The sequence below is a fragment of the Ips typographus genome, linkage group LG2 (assembly GCF_016097725.1).
Source record: "Ips typographus isolate SLU linkage group LG2, UJ_Ityp_2.0, whole genome shotgun sequence".
NCBI lineage: Eukaryota > Metazoa > Arthropoda > Insecta > Coleoptera > Curculionidae > Ips > Ips typographus.
The window spans coordinates 5,562,053-5,577,859 of NC_138423.1; the positions used below are offsets into that span (position 1 = coordinate 5,562,053).

General features: G+C 32.1%; 1 protein-coding gene across 5 annotated transcripts in view; it reads right to left on the bottom strand.

The window, feature by feature from the left end:
• LOC145725279 (homeotic protein spalt-major-like) overlaps window positions 1-12,848 on the bottom strand; it is a 149,539-nt gene extending 136,691 nt beyond the window's left edge. For 2 of the 5 annotated variants that reach the window (XM_081973973.1, XM_081973972.1), the window contains exon 1: window positions 12,184-12,842. In XM_081973973.1, the coding sequence (XP_081830099.1) occupies window positions 12,184-12,307 (124 nt within the window). In that variant the 5' untranslated portion in view covers window positions 12,308-12,842. Of the gene's footprint in view, window positions 1-12,183 lie in introns of all 5 variants that reach the window. The other 3 variants (XM_081973978.1, XM_081973977.1, XM_081973975.1) reach the window with 2 other exon arrangements.
• Window positions 12,849-15,807: the final 2,959 nt, after the last annotated feature.

Consider the following 15,807-nt stretch of genomic DNA (forward strand, 5'->3'; position numbering starts at 1 on the left):
ATGGAAAAAATATCACAAATCATGTTACTTAAGTAATTATTAGTGTTGTTTTTAAAATAATAATTTATGGTGACTTTACAGTTATTAAGAAGAAAGGGAAAACTTTCAGCAATATTACTTGATGTGTTTGCTATTGCAGATAATATTCTAGACGAAGTGGTAGTTACTTCAACCTGTATGAACAATGCATTACGCGATGATCTCCATCTAATATACTCTGATAAAGGAAGAAATGTAAACAAAATCAATTTTTCCCAGCATTAGAGCGATAGTTATTGGCCGATCTTAAAACTGTGCGCTTTTTTTACAACTGTGCGTAAAGAGGTTCATTACGTAACGGAAAACCAAAATGCGTAAATAGCTATTTACACTGAGGTAAATTCTTAAAACTTTCTCCACTTTTTCCTCGACTTACGACGAAGTTACTTTTCCGTGATATTAATGGCGGATTGAACTGACGTTATTAAGGAAACTCTATAGACTAATTTGTAATTTGACTGTGACAGATCGTGTGCAAAATGTCACAGTCAAATTAAAACCTAACTAGCAGAATTGTCATAACCATCTTAGTTTTTAGGATACTATTATAGGTCACTATCACTTTTGAGGTACCCCCTGTATCTCAGGCATCTTTAAACTTTTTAGGTTAAATCTGATACTTTTCAAGTTTGTTATGTTTCTTTGTTTTATAGCTTCAGGATACCGAATTTGACAAGTCAAGTCAAGTCAAGATTTTATTACTTTTGAAGTATGTTTACTTTAATTTACCAATTTTTTTACGCTTAAACTACATTTTTAAGGTCACGTGACTGTTTTTGACAGACAATGTCAACTAGCCTTTACAGTGTTGTAAACTCAAAATTGCATTATCAACGTCACGTTACGTGCATTTTGCCAATTTAAGTTTTTTCAACTGTTTAAATTGAATTTACCAATTTTCCCAAATTGAAACCACATTTTAAAGGCCACGTGACTAATTTTGACAGATGTCAACTGGCCTTTACATTGTTGCAAGCTCAGAATTGCATTATCAACGTCACGTTACGTGTATTCTGCAAATTAAGTTTTTTCAACTGTTTAAATTGAATTTACCAATTTTCCAAAATTTAAACCACATTTTAAAGGCCACGTGACTAATTTTGGCAGATGTCAACTGGCCTTTACAGTGTTGCAAGAACATGCAGAATTGCATTTTCAACGTCACGTGACGTGATTATTACCACTATCTAAATTTAAATTACCAATTTTTCAACTATTTCTTTTAAATAATAGGTATCTTAAATTTGACACGTGCTAACTTGGTTACTAAGACAGAGTTTTAGGCAACTGCACAGAAAATACCTTTATCTTTGTCAAAATTTGAAAAAACCGCCACCTGACCTTAGAAAATCAATTTGAAGCTTTTGGGTCTTTAAAATTTGGAAAAACAGTCACGTAAGTCTAAATAATTTAAAGGCATTTTAAGGTATTTTAAAACAATTTGAGGTATTTTAGGCAGTTTTAAGTCATTATCACTATGAGGTATTTTGAGCAATAATGGAAGCATTGTGAGGAATTTTAAAGGGAGTTCAATGGATTTTGTATGCAAAAAGGCATTTTGGTGTACAAACAATTATCAATATTGTACTCATGAAGCTATAAAATGCAACCAAAGTGAAACTGATGAGTAATTGCTGAAGTTTTTGGCTAACAAGATGCTTCAAAATGGACATTTTGAAAATTAGTTGCTAATTAAGCCATTTTGCTTGCAATTCATGCTGGAAGTTCTTCTCCTAAAGTCACCGTAATTTACTTGCATAAATAAGTAAAAATTTATTTCTACGATGTTACAATTTTGGTTACAATATTGAGATTTTTAGGGTGTATAAATTAAAAAATTGACGAAAATGCAAGAGTTGGAATCACTTCTTTATTAAGTATTATTATTAATATTTTTGAATTGCATATAGTAGAACAAAATAATTTATGGTATCTAAAAAAAAATCATAAAGAATGCAAAACTAAATTAACTGTGCAATGAATATTACTTCGGATAATCATCTTCCGATGACGGTTCTCGACAACATTTTTTTTTTTTGGTCAAATTATAAATATTATTTGTCCATAAATTGTGCGTAATTTGTTCTTATTACGGCAATTTCAAGAGTTTATTTGTGTCGCCAACCGCGAGGAATTTGGAAAATTGAACTTCTCGGAACGCGCTTTCGACTTCAAACGTACCGTCAAGACGACGCACGTATACGACGGCCCTTTTGCCAATCCAAATCTGTTGGAAAGTTTTCTTGTCATATTTTTGATTCCTTTTATTGTATTTGTTTACTTTGGCCGTACAGGAAAGCAATAAAATATTCGATTATTTGAGAAGCGTTTAACATACAAAATATCTCCAAACAAACCGAATTGGAACTAAACAACCAAAAGTCAAAAAAATATACACGAAAATAATCGTACAAGCTGTGTGTTGAAAAATCTACTGATTAAATAAATTATAGTTAACTGCGGTCATTTTACTTGGACTTTCATAAATATGGTGTTTCTGTCAATATTACCAGTAAAACCGTAGGAAACGCCACTGGACGCAGAAAAACCAGTGTAATGCAGCAATTTATTATATTAATTTATCGCTGAAAGTAACGTTCACCAGATTCATAACCGTTTAGTTATGGCAGACAGAAAAAAACTCACTACTCGGTAGTCTAATTGATGATGAGTGGCTGTCGCACAAGAACAAAGAACCATAATTTGCTGTCAATTTCTGGATATATTGACGTCAATAATTATGCGGCGGTCACTTTGATCCTGCCACATTTCGCCTCTTCTTATGCGCGGAATTCCGGAATGCTTTTTATTAAATAATAATTCCTCAATGTTGTCATCCAACTGGGACGGTGGTCTGAAATTGTGCCGCTATAAGGTCGTGTTTTTGCCCTTGAAAATATTATGGTCGTATTATCAGGGTCGGATTTAGGTCGGAAGGCGCCACAGTTTTAAATTTGCGAAGAAAACAAAAAAAAAATAGACCAAATTTGGAAAATTAGAGAGTATTATCCAAATTGTACTTCATTGAGATTCATTAATTGGAAATGGTCACTCAGTGGACCAGATTGAGAATTGAGATTGAGAATTGAAACATTGTCAAACAGGAGAAAGGAGCATGATTTAACCCAACTTGATAATATTATAAAACCATTATTTAACTGTTCTGACCGAGGGGTAAACGGCTGGGGCATTATGGTGTACAAACTGTAAAGAATTGTGAGCATTACTGGGCATTACATTAGTAACTATTATATAAAATATTTTTTTCTATACATCTGCCATTCAAATTTAAACATAAATAAAATCAATAAAGTTTGGTAATTTCAATGAAATCCGTTGGAAAACAATGTACAACTCTGTAATCATACTTTTAAAAATTTTGACGCTCTCTACCTGTCAATCGGTACCACTAACCAATCGACTTTTATACGTCAATGGAAAGCTCATTTCATTAGCTGCCCATCGACATAAAAAAGTATATACAAAGTGTTACAAATACGAGTGTTATTTAGGGTTTAGTGACAGGGTGCACTAGAAACACCTTTTGACTGGTTAAGGGCTAATTGACCCTGGAAAATAAACTGAAATTCCGCCACTATAGGTTTTGCCAAGAGGTAGACCCCCGATCATTTTTTGTACACCAAAATGCCGTTTTGCATACAAATTACCTCGAAATGTCTTTAAAATACCTCACAAAGCTTCTATTATTGCTCAAAATGCCTCATAGTGATAATGCCGTAAAACCGAGGCGTAGATCGCCGAGGTAATTTGGTGTACACACTCGAGGTATTATGAGGCACTTTTCTATTATTACGACACATTGTGAGGTATTACGAGGCATTTTGAGATATTTATAAGGCATTTGAGATTATTTTGAGGCATTGTCTGTATATTTCAAAATCTAGTGTATTAATATAACAAAATTGACTGAAAATTGAACAGAACAGCATAGGCACATGTAATTATTATGGCAAAATCTTTGTTACACAATATTGAATGGAAACAATATTCATTACAAATTATTATAATAATTTACCAATTTTTCAACATTTAAACTACATTTTTAAGGTCACGTGACTGTTTTTGACAGCTGTCAACTGGCATTTACAGTGTTACAAGCTCAAAATTGTATTATTAACGTCACATAACGTGTATTTTACCATTTCAGCTGTTACAACTGTTTAAATTTAATTTACCAAATGATCAACATTTAAATTACATTTTAAAGTCACGTGACTGTTTTTGACAGGTGTCAGTTGGCTTAAACAGTGTTGCAACCTCTAAAAATGGCATAATCAAAGTCACGTGATGTGTCTCTTGCAATTTCAGCTTTTACAACTGTCTAAAATAGTCTAAATTTAATTGACCAAATTTTTAAATTTTAAACCACATTTTTAAGGTCACGTGACTAATTTTGACAGATGTCAACTGGCCTTTACAGTGTTGCAAGAACATGCAGAATTGCATTTTCAACGTCACGCAACGTGTATTTTGCAATTTAAGTTTTAACCACTGTCTAAATTTAATTTACCATTTTTCAAAGTTTAGAGTGCGTTTTGAAGTTCACGTGACTGTTTTTGACAGCTGTCAACTGGCTTTTACAGTGTTGCAAGCTCAAAATTGTATTATTAACGTCACGTAACGTGTATTTTACAGTTTCAGCTTTTACAACTGTTTAAATTGAATTTACCAAATGATCAACATTTAAATTACATTTTAAAGTCACGTGACTGTTTTTGACAGGTGTCAGTTGGCTTGGACAGTGTTGCAACCTTTAAAATGGCATAATCAAAGTTACGTGATGTGTCTCTTGCAATTTCAACTTTTACAACTGTCTAAAATAGTCATATATAACTATGAGGCATTTTGAACAATAATAGAAGCATTGTGAGGTATTTTAAAGGCATTTCAAGGTATTTTGTATGCAAAAAGGCATTTTGGTGTACAAAAAATTAGCGGCGGTCTACCCCACAAGATTAGTTATACGGGACTATTTTTTCATAACAAAAAAATTCAGCAATTTGCCGGTGCAATAGCTTTTAATCAGAACTTGATTTTTAAAGTTACTCAAATCTCAAAAAATGTTTTTTTAGGGTTAAAATTGGAATTATTGCTTCTTAGTTACAGCGGATTCTTTTTGACAATCAAAATTTGATTTGTAGTTCATTTAACTTTCTCAAAATAACAATTAACTTACTAACTCAAAATTTCACTCAAATATCTGCTTGGGAAGTTTACATTTTAAATATGTTAGAAAGCGTAACTTTTACGCTTTTTAACATTAATTTCCGAATTAATTCCAGTGATTTCCAACTCAAAAATGATACCCTTAAGTCAGTATATTAAAGTACATTAAGCAAACTTTGTCATTAAACTGAATATCTTGACAAAATAGCCTAAAATGGCCAAGATACACAAAGCTTACTGGGATTACAACAGTCGAGTAAGACCGAAACCCTTAGTTGAACTAATGATCGTCTTATCTTTTGAGAATCGCATGACTAAACCTCTAAATATTGACTTAAGTTTAATTTTTGTACTTAATTGATTAATTTACTTAATAGAAAAAAAACTCTTATGTATAGCAGTCCTAAGCTGAGGCAGAACTTGGCTGTTTCAGAGATTTTAGATCTTTGAGCGCCATGCTCTTTAAGCTAAGCTGACGACAGTGTGCAAATAACCAAAAAAATAATGAAAAAACTAATGAGAAGGCTTTAAGGAAACAAATTAGACCAAAAAAATAGAAAAGCATGGGATTTACCAGAAGTGTGCTTTCAATAACGTATAAAATTACAACCTCACAGGCAACTGATTTTGAAAATAAGCCTTGAAACTTTCAACCATTTTGGAGCTTCTTTTTCAAAAATGATTAACTTGGAACTTCAGATTTCAACTTTCTGTTCTTCTGTGTCACTAATCACTTTGGTGACCCTACTAAAGCTGTCCTATTTAGTAGCACAGAAATCATTGGTGAAAATCAGCAACTAAAAACCCTCGTGTTCATAACTCAGGCGATTATCATTGAAGAATTATTACAACGTAACCTAGATAGCTGGAGAACGTGATATCAGATGACACTAATAAACCGAAGAAAGCATTGAATCGTATCTAGCATTAACGATCTTCATATTCCACGTCTGATCCAGAGTAGCCCGGAGTAATTTTAATATTCAATTGCAGAAATATGAGCGATAAACGCAGAGCTATGCTCACGATCGAACTTTTGGATTTATCAACCAACAACCAGATGTAACGTAATACCCCTGACTCTGACCATAATGCGATCTACGACGGATAACGTTCTCGTACACCTGGGCGGGTTTTTTTCTCTTCTCTTTTTAAATATTCTAAACATTATGCTTCGTCTTCCTTAATATGAATATTATTTAATCAGAGATCGTATCTGTCTTCAGATTAATAGTGTTGACGGCGCGACAAAAAGGCCGGTTGTTGTTCGGCTCAAGAGATTTTTCAACTGTTTAATGGTGCTGGTTTGGATTATGGTTTGTTATGCCCATTAGGTGCTCTTTGCTTTATTAACGTGAATGGTGTTTATGATTTGAGAGGGTATTCGGAGAAATTCAACGAGTTTCAGGTGAATTAGAACTTGAACAGATGACCTATTCGTCAATTTCCAGTGCAGATGGTTTTGTTTGGAAATTTCAACTTTAGTTAATGGATTATTTATATTTTTTACACTTACTAGAAGTATTATTGTTCTTTTGATGTCATACTATCATCTTTTACAATCGACCACTCAGCTGAATGGTATCAATCTTTAGATATAGTGATGGGCGTAAATTGGCCGGTTATTTGCCGGTAAGGTAAAGTAAAATTAGAAAAGTAGAATTCAGTGTGACAGGAAAATTTACCAATTTTACCAGCAAATTTATGGGTCTATTTGAAATTTGCTTAAAAGTTATCATTTTCCTATCATGGTTGTCAAGTAACCTTTTTTTAAAACAAACTAAAAATGTTAGTTTTTTATCACTTTTCTTTATTATGACCAATAATTTGTTTTTGATATGAGAAAAACGACGCAAATCTGAAGATATTATTATATAAACTAACTTCTAATTTACCAGTAATTTACTAACAATTGTCAAAATACTCAAAATAATTTTTATAAATCTCAGAAAAGCGTTTTGTTTCAAAAACTGTAAGAAAACTATGTTAAACTGTAATTCTTGCAAATTCGAGACAAATTTTATCACAGATATCACGTGGTTTTTGGGGGATAATTTAGCTAGACAGTCACGTGACACCGTTAAAATAACTGTCATAAATATTAGAAACACGTTTTGAATGGAATAATGCAAGAAAACTTTTCTAAATCCTAATTTTTGCAACTTTTGAGCACAGTTTAACAGTCAGGAACAAAATTGCTTGTCAAACCCACTTGGAGTTAAAAATTACAGTTTTACGTACATTTTTGGAATCCACATTAAATTTTCTATCCAATAACATGGAAAAACACTACAAAATATGGTACACTCATGGAGAAAAGTGGTATCAAAGTTTAAACTGTAAGAAATACAGTTTAAAATGACAGTCAGAAACAAAATTGCCTGTAAAACACACTTGGAATGAGAAAATTACATTTTTAAGCATATTTTTGGAATCTTCATTAAATTTCCTATCCAATAACATTAAAAAAAAACTACAAAATTTGGTACAGTCAGAGAGACAAACGGTGTCAAAATTTGAACTAACAAAAACACAGTTTGAAACAACAATCAGAGACAAAATCGCTTGTAAAACTAACTTGGAATAACAAAATGACAGTTTTAAGCACATTTTTGGAATTCTCATTAAATTTCCTATCCAATAACATTAAAAAACACTACAAAATTTGGTACAGTCAGAGAGAAAAGCGAGGTCAAAATTTGAACTAACAGAAACACAGTTTGAAAGACCAGCCAGAAACAAAATCGCCTGTAAAACCTACTTGGAATGAGAAAATGACAGTTTTAAGCACATTTTTGGAATCCCCATTATATTTCCTATTCAATAACATTAAAAAACACTGCCAAATTTGGTACAGTCAGAGAAAAAGGCGGTGTCAAATTTGAACTCACAGAAACACAGTTTGAAAGAACAGTCAGAGACAAAATCGTTTGTAAAACAAACTTGGAATAAAAAAATGACAGTTTTAAGCACATTTTTGGAATCCCCATTATATTTCCTATTCAATAACATTAAAAAACACTGCCAAATTTGGTACAGTCAGAGAAAAAGGCGGTGTCAAATTTGAACTCACAGAAACACAGTTTGAAAGAACAGTCAGAGACAAAATCGTTTGTAAAACAAACTTGGAATAAAAAAATGACAGTTTTAAGCACATTTTTGGAATCCTCATTAAATTTCCTATCCAATAACCTGAAACAACACTACAAAAATTGGTACAATCAAAGAGAGAAAAGCGGTGTCGAAATTTGAACTAACAGAAACACAGTTTGAAAGAACAGTCAGAAACAAAATCGTCTGTAAAACCAACTTGGAATGAGAAAATGGCAGTTTTAAGCACATTTTTGGAATCCTCATTAAATTTCCTATCCAATAACATGAAACAACACTACAAAAATTGGTACAATCAAAGAGAGAAAAGCGGTGTCGAAATTTGAACTAACAGAAACACAGTTTGAAAGAACAGTCAGAAACAAAATCGTCTGTAAAACCAACTTGGAATGAGAAAATGGCAGTTTTAAGCACATTTTTGGAATCCTCATTAAATTTCCTATCCAATAACATGAAACAACACTACAAAAATTGGTACAATCAAAGAGAGAAAAGCGGTGTCGAAATTTGAACTAACAGAAACACAGTTTGAAAGAACAGTCAGAAACAAAATCGCCTGTAAAACCTACTTGGAATGAGAAAATGACAGTTTTAAGCACATTTTTGGAATCCCCATTATATTTCCTATTCAATAACATTAAAAAACACTGCCAAATTTGGTACAGTCAGAGACAAAATCGTTTGTAAAACCAACTTGGAATAAAAAAATGACAGTTTTAAGCACATTTTTGGAATCCTCATTAAATTTCCTATCCAATAACATGAAAAAAACACTACATAAATTGGTACAATCAAAGAGAGAAAAGCGGTGTCGAAATTTGAACTAACAGAAACACAGTTTGAAAGAACAGTCAGAAACAAAATCGTCTGTAAAACCAACTTGGAATGAGAAAATGGCAGTTTTAAGCACATTTTTGGAATCCTCATTAAATTTCCTATCCAATAACCTAAAAAACGCTACAAAGTTTGAACTGTCAGAAGCACAGTATTTGTAATTTACCAGTAAACTGGTCAAATTTTTCTGGTTTTTCTGATTATTTACTTTAACCGTAGTTTAGGATTTATCCGGAAATATTCTAGCATAAAGACAAGGATAGAATTTAGATCTCCAACATGTTAATCTTTCTTTACTCAGTTATATTTTAAATTTGGTTTTCAATTATTTTGATTGTTTTTTCCAACTAGAACTAAATTTGTCAAGAAAACTTTACATTTACTTGTATTTACACACATTAGGTACTTTTATTTTTACATACATTCACTTTTATTTGGTACCATTGTGCCTATCCTGCAAAATGTATGAAGTAAGAAATAGCTTCTAAAAAACAAAACAATATTGTAGAAGTGACTAAGAAGATTATTTAAAAATAGGTAAGTATTTTGTTTCATACATTGTTTACATAACAATTTATCTCGTTTTATTTTTTGTTGTTTGCGTTTCACATTAATACAATTTTTTGTGAGTAGTAATTGAAAAAAATTCCAACAAAAACTCCAACAAAATTCGTTAGGAACGGTAGGAAATGTGCTTGTAAACGTCGTCCATTATTCTCCAAGAGACCTTTTGATCAAAATAAATAGGCAAACCACAATAAATAATTTGAGACCACGACTTCGTAGTTTGTGTATAGTATAGGAAATGTAATTTAGGAAAAAATTTATTTTCCAAATTTTAATGTCCTTACTTTCCACATGTACAAATAGGCAATCATATCAACAAGTGGACGATTATAGGATGATTGTGATTACTGAGTCAGTTAGTATTACAATATAGGTATGATGCATTTAAAAATGTTATGAGGTATTATTTATGTTTTTTGAATGTTTTGTAAGACTAATTTTGTAGTAAAAAGCTGTAACGTACAAGCATTTTTCTTCAGTAGGTAATTTTGTTATTGAACTTTAAGAAAATGTAAAAAAATTTAAAAATGTTGTTTTCTTTTTCAAATTATATATGGATAAAATGAAGCTTTTTTAAGTTTTCAAATGAGGAAAAGAGTGATAAATGCATAGTTTTGATAAAAATACCTTATAATGTGTAACTGCGACATCATGCTTTAAGATTGCGTCAAAATATCTCACGATTTAGCAAAATTGCTTGAACTATCTCTCAAAGCCTTGATCATGGGTTTAAAGCAATCAGTATACAGAATTATTCAAGGGATTTTTCAAATTAAAGTAAAGTGTTGTGCAATTTGGGGTGGATTGAAAGAAAATGTTTATGAAGTTTTCTAATCTAAAAAAAAATCTGAAAATATTCGAAAAAAAGCTGAAATCTATAGTAGAATAATTCTGACGTTATTGAGAAAGGTGTTTTAAAACAAATTCATTTTTTCATTGGCATTGTTTTTTTCCAGGTTTTTCCACTACAAAATGGAGGAGTTTGTCTGTTTGTCTACTTTGAAAATTACTTTTACAAGTACATCAGTGATAATGTTTGATGTGTATTTGTTTATTTTTAAAATGAAACGGGGGTTACTGCCGGAATACCTGTGTAGAAAAATAACAACCTTTTCTGAGGTCCATAGTTACAGTACAAGAAATTGTGATGATTTTATTATTTTGAGACATTGTAATACAGATCAAGCCCTAAATTCGCCTTTATATAGAGGACTTCTTAATTATAATCAGCTACCAAAATGTATAAAACAATGTAATACTGTGAGAATGTTTAAAGTCCATCTACGCGAACACATTGTAAATATGTCCGCATTTTGAAAATATTTAGAATTGTATACCTATACTTACTGTTCTGTGTTTTTTGTATATAGCTATTAGCTAAATAAACAAATTTATTATTATTATTATTATTATTATTACATATGATCAATTATTGTCACTGAATAGTAATTTTGAATCACGACAACAAACAAAAAACCAACAAAAACAAAGTTTTTACGACAAAAACGTACGTTGTTGTCTTAATACAATTTCATCATACAAGATTTTTTGCACCTTCATTCTTCTCCACACTATCTGATGTATTTAAGTTTCTAAAAATATTATTTTTTTATAGTCTAGACATTTAATGAATTTGATTTTATTTGGCAAACTCATATGTGTCATTAAAGCATGTTTGTAGAAGATTTTTTTTATATTTTTACATTTAAAATATGATTTTGATATTAGTGTACAGAGGTACAGAGTGTATCATTTAGAGGTAGAGTAGAAGAAATACTAGAAAAAACTGTTAATATTATCTAAAAGTTAAGAATTACCTAAAAATTTTCTTATCATTATTTATTTAAGGGAAGTTAAATATCGCTATTTTTGTACCTACTTCTTCTTCCTTAGTAATTTGCTAATATTTTGTCTTAGAAAGAGTTGGTTGTGGATGATTAGGATGAGTGTGTTTAGCATATAATTGATGGTAATCTTCATTTATTCAATTTCAATATCAAAAATCAAAACATGACTGTAAAACGTCTTGTTCTTACTAAAATACAAAACTTATATTTTTAGAACCAGATTGTAAATAATTATTTTTTTTTAATTAGTTTTATGGTGTCGAAAGTTAAATATTTAACAACTATGGAAGTAAGAACTGTTTTTAATACATTTAGGATTTTTTAGGGATATTTAATAACAGTAACTAATATCAAAAGTCTAGTTTTCCACATATGAGAAATGCATAACATCATTATTCACAATTTTAGTGTTGGAAGGTAATTATTTTTTGGCCATTCTCAACAAGTGCTTCAATAAGTTTTAATATTTTTTTTTGGATTGAATTTAATAAACAATTGTTGTTTTAAGTTGCACGATCAAAACGAGGTTGGTGAGCTAACGCGGGAACGATAAAACAGGTGTCGTCCGCATAAAGGTAAGTCACAAAAGTGGACTTACCGATAGCAGAAGCAGTGGGAAAACTCGGAGAAGCGACGGCAGCAGCGGTGTCAGCGACGGCTGAAGCATTGTTTTCTTCATCTTCGAGCAATCGGATTGGCCGAGCTTGTTTTCTTCGCGACATGTTTTCCACTGCACAAGACACTGTCACGGTCCTGGATCACTCAACATATCGCACTCATCATCAGTTATGATAAAATAGTCGGGGATGATTTGGCAAGTACGTGGGGTAGCGTGTTCGACGTCGTCGTCGCGGCGTCGCGATGCTGTCTAAACGAAACGACGTTACGAATGGTGGGGACTCGATAAGGGCGGCGCGACCGAACCACCCTCGTAAAAGGTCGGCAGGGGTCGTGTCGCGAGTTGGCGTATTGCAATTTTTGATAGAAGATCATCCAGCACGGCACAGTTCGGAAAATATCACTGCGAAGTTTTCTGATTTTTCTTCTTTTTTTCCAGGTGTTTCAATGAGTTCAGAGCCGGCCAGAAGTGACTGTATAGCCCCCTGTTCGTACGGCGTGCGGTATTTGACTAAGTCACGATGATATTTTCAGGCCGGCCCAGTAAGCACCGCCCCTCTCGGATTACCTGGGAAGGGGGCCGTGGACTGGCTCATTCAAACCGAGAATTGCTTACCTCCCGATTCATAAATCACTGATATTCTCGGCACTCATTTTTTATTCCAATTAAACAGATTCATATAATAACAACATCTTTATCGCTGTTTCTGTCTCTATCTTACAGGTTTCGGATTTTCAAAGTGAGTAAACACACTCACGTTGATGAAAGGTTGTAAAAAAATGTTAACCAACATTGAAAACGGTAGTAAAAACACCGTGAATGTCCCGTAAAAATGTCGCTTGATAAATAGTTATTTTCCTAACGAGTGCGGAAAGCGATTCTTTTACGCACGCGATTCCAGTTGGCCGCAGTTCGGCCAAGCAGTCGAGTGGGGAAAAGATGCTTTCCACAAGAGTTAGGAACAATTTTTTTTTCTAAAAATGATCTATAATTCTTTCTTTAAAAAAAAATAGTTAGCTTATTGTAGTAGCAGCTGGTTAAATCAAAATTTTTTCTAGTTTCGTAGTAATCTTTGAAACACACCAATTTGAAAATAATACATATTCCTTGTTGTAGCATCCTGTTGATTTTTGACAGTAATAAATTTAAACTTTTATAGCGATTGATACGACGAATTACTGCATTTTGCAATATATTTTGGCAGCAAATAATACTCAAACTGATGTATGGTTCATTTTTTTTCCCGTGGCGGTTACGTCATCAATTGCTCCGCCATATTGAAATTTACGCACGTCGTTTATTACAAGCTATCCATCTTTCTAATCACCTGTTTGGCCGTTGCCGTATTGACAAATTCCTCCTTTAAACCTCACAATAAGTATCTTTCATTAAGCAATTATAAATGAAAATGAGAAAACATTTGCATGTGGCAACAGAGGGCACAGACGGCTAAACTTTCTAAACAACATTTTGAGGTTAGGAATTTTAAAAAGTTCAAAAACAGCAAAAACTACAAACAGAAAAAATAAAAACTTAGTTTAGGGTTGTCTAAGTTTATTAATTAGTGTTTGTTGTTATTAAATAGTAAAATTTAAGATTTTTCTTCACCAAACTGGAAAACTTGCAACAATTGGTGGTAAACAAAGGCGGAAAGTTCCAATCAAACTTTGGCTTGGGAGCAACAACCACAATCAATTTTAATTATGTGGAAAGGACATCACAGATAGGTGCATTCAAATGAGTCATTAACAGTCCAATACCAACGTTTCAAGAATTATTCCATAAAATTTGCAAGAAAGTAAAGGCAATGTGTGTATCCTGGAGACTATTAAATCCTTGCAGTTTTGTGAGGATCCTAAAGCAGTGTTTTAACTTATAACAGAATTGTTGGTGTTTTAAGAACTTGCTTCTTGGTTTTGTGATTTAGATTGCTTATTTATTTCCTTTTGTAAATTTACCCAGCATTAAATACATATCATTTTGGTTTTGTTGTGTGATTTACTTAACATGTTTTTTCAATTTCAGTTCAATTTATTGTACCTAAGAGCAGGTAGGTACCTCAGTTAAAGAAATTATTTAATTTTATGATTGTTTATGAAGAAAACTAGACTTCTTCTTAGATAAAAAAAGAAACTTTTTAAAGATTTTATTTGTATATTTCATAATGTGTAAATAATACAATTAAAATAGTAATTTAACCTACTATCTAATGTAAAAGTATTTAACAGTAGTTCTAATATACCTGAAACTTACTAGAAATTTGATTTTTCAACACTCTGCATATGGATTTTGACAACACCATAATAACCACAGCTTCAAACACCTTTTGTTTAGAGTCTTTTAGAGCTATTGATAATGGGACTTTTTAAATTTGGACCCTTTCAAAGCACTATAAGCAAACTCCAGATTAGGCAAATAAAGGTACCTGAAACATAACCTATTTAGTATTAGCAACTCATTAATACCTCTACCAGAGTTCTTTTTATAATATTAGGTAAATCACCTTGTCAGCTTCTGCTAAATACACCTTTACTCTATATCCATGTTTCTTCAAGAACCACTGGCTTGAATAAACTTGGTTTTTGTAGTGTTATAATTAAAAATGACCGCAAGAGGGCCAGTCAGATTGTCAGAGGTCATACATCAAGATCAACCTGTTTAAATTTGTCTTTCTAACGGAAACAATTTGTTTTGGTTGTAATTTCTGTGCTATTTTGTGCAAACCAGACAGTGGTGGTAGCTGCTTTACGTTTCCCAACCCTTCTAACAACCCTCTCCGGTCCAAAAAGGATTTTGAGCTTTTTGTTGATTTGGACAATGCGAACAGTATAGAAGTGTATCACACATAAGTTTAATCGTTATTAGAAGTGCGCAAATTAAGGTATTTTCTCAATATTTATACAACATACCTAGTTTAGGTATTACTGATATATTATGCTTAATTTAGTTTCGATCCAGGGTTTGTCACAAACACACATCCAGTAATTGATCCAGTCGAACTTGAACTGAAAAAATGAGTGCGGAAAAAACTAACTTCAAAAAAGTCGTTTTCAAAATATCCTGTTTTGTTTAATTAAATTTCATACACCCTGTAGATCGGTAACGAACTTTTTATCATAAAATGGCCGGGGCAATCACCCCCTTCAATATTGCCGTGTCCTGTATGTTTGAATGAAATTTTGACTGGACATTAAGTTTAGTTCATATTTGTGTGGTTCTCAATACAATTTCTACTGCATTTTTCCCTATTATCTTCAATATTTTATCTTCCATGAATTGCCCGGTAAACCAGTCATTTTCTAGAACTTTACCAATGTCTGACATTTTCTCTTTAAAATGGCCTTTGATCGGTTCTAAGCCTTTCAAGTGGGAAGCATCAATGCTTTTCGTCGAAGTGTTTACCCTACGAACACAGTGTAAAAAGCTAATTACGCATAGTTTTCCGTTGCGTAATAACCTTTTTTACACACAATTGTAAAAAAGCTCACAGTCTATATTTGATTAGGACGCAAGAAAATATGAAATACGTATTTTATTATTTTCTAAAATACTAAGTCTAACATAACAAGAATTAAATAAAAAGATTCAAATTTTGTAGTAACA